At 41.0% G+C, this 6,405-nt stretch overlaps 1 protein-coding gene across 2 annotated transcripts; it reads left to right on the top strand.

Moving 5' to 3' along the window:
* Nucleotides 1-738: 738 nt before the first annotated feature.
* On the top strand, nucleotides 739-2,019 carry nanos3.L (nanos homolog 3 L homeolog). 2 transcript variants are annotated; one of them, XM_041585519.1, is made up of 2 exons: nucleotides 739-1,083; nucleotides 1,219-2,019. In XM_041585519.1, exons 1-2 carry the CDS (start codon nucleotides 805-807, stop codon nucleotides 1,849-1,851), a joined length of 912 nt encoding a protein of 303 aa, XP_041441453.1. In that variant the 5' UTR covers nucleotides 739-804; the 3' UTR covers nucleotides 1,852-2,019. The 2 variants fall into 2 exon arrangements, with proteins under 2 accessions (XP_041441453.1, XP_041441454.1); XM_041585520.1 differs by having other exon boundaries at nucleotides 899-921; nucleotides 1,084-2,019.
* Nucleotides 2,020-6,405: the final 4,386 nt, after the last annotated feature.

Raw genomic sequence — 6,405 nt, 5'->3', positions numbered from 1 at the left:
GCCAATCACAGCACTTATTTAGCAGCCTAAGAACATTTTTCATGCTTGTGTTGCTCCCCAACTCCTTTTACTTCTGAATGTTGTTCATGGGTTCTAAAGGTTGGGGATCCCTGATACAGTACACCCAGCTCTCCTTATCTTGCTGTCTCCCATCTTACCCTGTTCTCTCCCACCTCACCAGTCAGCTGCTGGGGATGCTGGGAGCTGTAGGCTGAGTATCTCTGCTATAGGTGTTGTGAATGGGAAGCAGACAAGATGCTCAATATGGTGAAACAAGATGGCACCAGTAACACTTTATTTCAGCCAAACCTGCAGCCATTCAGTTCACCCATCAACAACAGCATTAAAATTTGGTAAGATAGAAACATATATATAAATATATATATATATATATATATATATATATATATATATATATATATATATATATATATATATATATATATATATATATATATATATATATATAATTTTATTTTGCAGGAGAACCATGAATAATAAGGGTCGCAAACATGGATTGTCCCACTATTAGGGGGATGCTTGCACACAGTTTGTACTTGGCAGAGATAGGTTAAAAAGTTTTCAGTAACTTTCACCCCCAACCCCCCCCCCCCCAACTGTCTCTCACCTCCAGACAGGTCTGTCCTAATCTCTGACTGGCTGAAAGTGAATTGTTTTACCCCTCTGGGAGGGGTGATGGGAGGAGGGGACAAGAAAAGAGCTAAAGCTGGGGTTAGACTGAAGCAGATCCCCCAGAGAAAGACTTCTGCTTAGTGATTCTTTGTGCCAAAAGCAGGAGACACCATGAACCACTTCAACATGTGGAAGGATTGCCTTGGCCTGAATACTCTTGTTAGACAGATGGCACAGGAGAGGGCTGCAAGAGATCCTGAGATGCCAAGCACTGGCACAGAGAAAGAGGTGCCAATCCATGAAAGACAACAAGAAGTGCCAAGGAGTGGCAGAGAGCATGATATGCCATGGAGAGTCAGAGAGAAAGAGGTGCCATGGAGAGTCAGAGAGAAAGAGATGCCATGGAGCAGCACAGAGAAAGAGGTGCCATGGAGCAGCACAGAGAAAGAGGTGCCAATCCATGAAAGACAACAAGAAGTGCCAAGGAGTGGCAGAGAGCATGATATGCCATGGAGAGTCAGAGAGAAAGAGGTGCCATGGAGAGTCAGAGAGAAAGAGATGCCATGGAGCAGCACAGAGAAAGAGGTGCCATGGAGCGGCACAGAGAAAGAGGTGCCAAGGAGAGGCACTGAGAAAGAGGTGCCATGGTGTGGCAGAGAGAAAGAGATGCCATTGGGTGGCACAGAGAAAGAGGTGCCAAGGAGAGGCACCGAGAAAGAGGTGCCATGGAGCAGCACAGAGAATGAGGTGCAAAGGAGCGGCACAGAGAAAGAGGTGCCATGGAGAGGCACAGAGAAAGAGGTACCATGTAGTGGCACAGAGAAAGAGATGCCATGGAGAGGCACAGAGAAAGAGGTGCCAAGAAGTAGTGGAGTCTGCCCAGGGGCCAGTACAAGGCTGTTTGTAAAGAGAAAACCAAACATCGAAGCACGTGCCCAGGAGCAAGTTACAGTATCCCTGGAGCCAGAGAAGCCTGGGTGCAGTTTCTGCAAACATAATGGAGAGTCCATGCGCATGTACAGCAAACACAACCTGAAGGATAATCAAGGCCGGGTGGTGTGTCCCATCCTGCGCAATTATGTCTGCTCTCAGTGTGGTGCCACCGGGGATAACGCTCACACCCGTCGATTCTGCCCACTCACCCAAATGGACTACTGTTCTGTGTACCAGGACTCTCTGCACAATGTGACTGGTAAGAAGAACAACCGAAAGGACTGATACACTCCATGGGGAACGATGTAGCCTGTATGACATGAGCACTGAGAGAGACATTTATTTATATGAAAAACATGGTTCCTGTTACTTCTGGTTATTGTTGTTTGAGCTGCACTGAGTTACCTTTGCACTATTCCTGTTATTTGATTTTTATTGAGTAAAAGAGTTGAGCATCCATTATTTTGTGGCTCCTTCACCAGACACCTAAGGGGAAATGCACCATTGTCATTATAAGTAAGGGTTAATATTATGTTCCTAGCATTCTTCTATAAATGATATTTTATTATTCGGTTATGCCAGGACACTAATACTGATACCAATGACTGAGTTTAGGGTAGAAAACATTTGCCCAGATTGTTCCTTTGGTCAGAGTACAGATTGCAGATTATTACTTGTTATATAGAAATTGTTAGTTTATCAACGACCAGTCCCTAGCCGTTGATAAACTACAGCTCTCGGCTTCCACTCAACATTCCACTGCTGCTGGCATGGCATGCTGGGAGTTGTAGTTTATCAACTGCTAGGGGCTGGATATTCAAGGAGGACTGCAGATATGTTTCTTCAATCAAATTGGAGCCCTAGCTTTTCTACATTGCTCTGGGACCTCTCTTTTCTACATTGTGCCCTGAGTATATGTAGTTAGGGGGAGATTTGAGGTGAGTGCTTATTTGTAACCTGGGTACCCCTGGAACTATAGCAGGGTGACACCCCAATGTTTCTATATATCTGTAACCTTGTTATGAGCTAAGGGGGCCCAGTCTGAAGGTCAGTTAGGGGGAGATTTGGGGTGAGTGTTTATTTGTACCCTGGGTACCCCTGGAACTATAGCAGGGTGACACCCCAATGTTTCTATATATCTGTAACCTTGTTATGAGCTAAGGGGACCCAGTCTGAAGGCCAGTTAGGGGGAGATTTGGGGTGAGTGTTTATTTGTACCCTGGGTACCCCTGGAACTATAGCAGGGTGACTGTTACCCCAATGTTTCTATATATCTGTAACCTTGTTATGAGCTAAGGGGGCCCAGTCTGAAGGTCAGTTAGGGGGAGATTTGGGGTGAGTGTTTATTTGTACCCTGGGTACCCCTGGAACTATAGCAGGGTGACTGTTAACCCAATATTTCTATATATCTGTAACCTTGTTATGAGCTAAGGGGGCCCAGTCTGAAGGTCAGTTAGGGGGAGATTTGGGGTGAGTGATTATTTGTACCCTGGGTACCCCTGGAACTATAGCAGGGTGACTGTTACCCCAATGTTTCTATATATCTGTAACCTTGTTATGAGCTAAGGGGGCCCAGTCTGAAGGTCAGTTAGGGGGAGATCCAGGGAGACCCCTAGGCTGAATGTTATATCTGGAGAAGCTCTGCTATAAATCACAAGTAGATTTAAGATCACCATTCTGTGACAGGCAAATAATCCCCAGGCAGAAAAAAAACCTCAATCATTATCTGAGCCAGTGCGCCTGTAAATCCTTGAAGTGAATTTTAGGGAATGTCCTGTTGTGCTTTTATTAGTTTTAGGGGAATGACTGACAAGATTATTTGCTCACGATAAATCTCCGGTGGGAAAACATACCTGGTGCTAATCTTCTCCTCTGAAGAAATATTCACTTTGAAGTTCAAACATATTATCCATGTCGTTTTCTGAAATAAGCGGGTCTCACCTTTGAGTTAACATTTAGTATAATGTAGAGATTTTCTGAGACGTTTTGCAATTGCTTTTCATTTTTTACCATTTGTGTTTTTCGACTTTGATTAGAATAAGAGACTGTAATATAAATAGGAGAGGAACTACATAGAAAGATGAGTAATAATAAGTAGCAATAACTTTAAAATTGTAGCTTTACAGATCATTTGTTTTTAGATGGGCAAATAATTTAAAAACAAACTACAAAAAATAAATAACGAAGACCAATTGAAAAATTGCCATTCTGTAACATACTAAAAGTTAACTTAAGGGTTAGGGCAGACGGGCAGATTCGGGGAAATTTAGTCGTCTGGCGACTAATCGCCTCTTCTGCGGGGCGACAATCTCCCCGACTGCCTTCCGTCTTCTTGAATGAAGAATCGCCTGCACTAGTGCACTCGCGGCACTTCGATTTCCAAAGTCACCTGCGACCCGCTGACCATCAAGAATCAGGAAGTGCTGTCATTCTAAACTGGAAGTGACATCATCGGAAGTAGACATGATCCAAAAAAAAGGGAGTACAACAGGAAGTGCTGTCATTGTAAACTGGAAGTGACATCATCGGAAGTAGACGTGATCATAAAAAATGAGTAAATAGCTTTTGAGAAGACCCGCGGCCCGACCCGTGACCCCGCAGAACAGCCGACCCGCGTTTATTTAGAATTAAATGTGGCTTAAGGGTAACAAAAGGTTGGGGACTAGTGTCACATGCAGAGGTTTCTCATCCAGTGTTTTCCTGCTGCCAGTAACATTTCTGAATAAACCCACGAGTCGACCACCTCTATGTATATAAGCAGTGACAGGAACTCAATCCAAAATCTGATGGAGAAATTACTGCATGTAACTGACACATAGGGGCAGATAAATCTGCCCCATATGAGCAGATTTATTAAGGTTCGAATGGTAAATTCAAAGTCGAATTTTCGAGTTGGATTCTTGGTCAAAAATTTCGAATTGGGAATTATCCAAACTTGAATTCGAATTTGAGATGTATCATACCTTGACCCTTGAAACAATTGGAATTCGACTATTCGCCACCTAAAACCTGCCGAGTTCATGTAGAAGTCAATGACAGAGGTCCCATGACCCTTTTGAAGATGTTAAATAGCCTTCGTTACATTCAAGTATTTTTCATAGAAAAAACACGATTTGAGTTCTGTCCATGTCGATTTTGTTTCGAGCTTTTGGGTCGGTAATATTCGTTGGAGCTTTTTCTTAAATAACATACTATTCGAGTTTCAAGGTCATTTGAGTTCATTCGAGGTAATAAACTCTAACATTCGACCGTTGGTAAATCTGCTCTTTGATGAGAGAAATTGTTTTTTGATAAGTTGCATGTCAAATGAATCTCAGTAGTTGTGTACTTGGTTATTCTTTAACTGTGTCTGGGGCTATATTGTAATATATAATTATATTATAATGTATCCCACCTGTCCAATGCTCGCAAGCGAACTTCGGGCGACTCTGTAAAAACTATTAGGTTAATTGCACATGGGCAATTTTGTGCATTTCATTGGCTGTGGGTGATCCAGCTGTGCGACCATAATTTAGCAACTTGATTTTTACTGTTTTACTTAATAACTTATAGTACGTTAAAGGGGCGGTTCACCTTTACATTAACATTTAGTATGTTCTAGAATTACAGGTATGGGATCCGTTATCCGGAAACCCATTATCCAGAAAGCTCCTAATTACAGAAAGGCTGTCTCCGACTTAAGGTATGAAGATCCAAATTATGGAAAGCCCCCAGGTCCCGAGCATTCTGGTCCCATTAAGCAACTTTTCAATTGGTCTTTATTATTTTTTCATTATTTGCCTTTTTCTTCTGATTCTCTCCATCTTTTAAATGGGGGTCAGTGACCCCATCTAAAAACAAATGCTCTGTAAGGCTACAAATGTATTGTAACTGCTACTTTTTCATTTATTCCTCATCTTTCTATTCAGGCCTTCCATATTCATATTTCAGTCTCTTATCCAAATCAGTGCATGGTTGTTAGGGTACTTTGAACCCTAGCAACCAGAATTCTAAAATTACAAACTGGAGAGCTGCTGAATAAATAGCTAAATAACTCAAAAAACACTAATAAAAAAGAGAAAAACAATTGCAAATTATCTCAGAATATCACTCTCTATATCATATGAAAAAGTTAATTGAATTGTAAATATCATATGAAAAAGTTAATTAAAAGTTAATGTCACATGCTACATGTTAAAGGGGTTGTTCACCTTTGAGTCAACTTTTAGGGGCAGATTTATCAAGAGTGGAATTTCGAGTTCATGGAGGTTTGTAAAAACTCCCATGAACATGAAAATGGGGAGAAAAAACTACCAATCGAAATTTTTCAAAAAAATTACATTTTTCAAATTCAGGTGAATGGGATCAACCTGCAATCTTGAATTCGATTTGAAATTTTTCACAAAAAACCCTCGATTTTCAGGATGTCTCCAAACAGGTTAAAAAAACAGCAATCCAGCAGGTTTAAAGTGGTGAATAGTCTTATTGAATTCTTAAAGCGCCAGTACATGATAAATTTCTAAATTCAAATGTTTTTAAAAACTCAAATCGAATTTTAACTATTCCCTAGGCGAATTACACTAAAATAAACTCGGAAATTTGAATAATTTTTAAACTCACTTCAACCCTTGATAAATCTGATGATGTAGGGAGCGATATTCTGAGACAATTTTAATTTTGTTTTAATTTTCTATTATTTGTGGTTGTTTAGCTTTTTATTCAGCAACTCTCCAGTTTGCAGTGTCAGCAATCTGGTTTCTAGGCTCCAAATTACCCTAGCAACCATGCATTGATGTGAATGAGAATATAGAATATTAATAGGGGAGGGTTGGAACAGAACGATGAGTAATAAAAAAGTAG

Source organism: Xenopus laevis, chromosome 3L (genome assembly GCF_017654675.1).
Source record: "Xenopus laevis strain J_2021 chromosome 3L, Xenopus_laevis_v10.1, whole genome shotgun sequence".
NCBI lineage: Eukaryota > Metazoa > Chordata > Amphibia > Anura > Pipidae > Xenopus > Xenopus laevis.
The sequence above is the reverse complement of the archived record's forward strand: the minus strand, read 5'-3'. Positions and strand labels throughout refer to the sequence as shown.

Excerpts from the sequence above, each read along its gene's own strand:
- nanos3.L (XM_041585519.1), top strand. The coding sequence starts at position 805 with ATGAACCACTTCAACATGTGGAAGGATTGCCTTGGCCTGAATACTCTT. Across the intron at positions 1,084-1,218 it reads GGAGCAGCACAGAGAAAGAG|GTGCCATGGAGCGGCACAGA; the intron begins GTGCCAATCCAT and ends ACAGAGAAAGAG.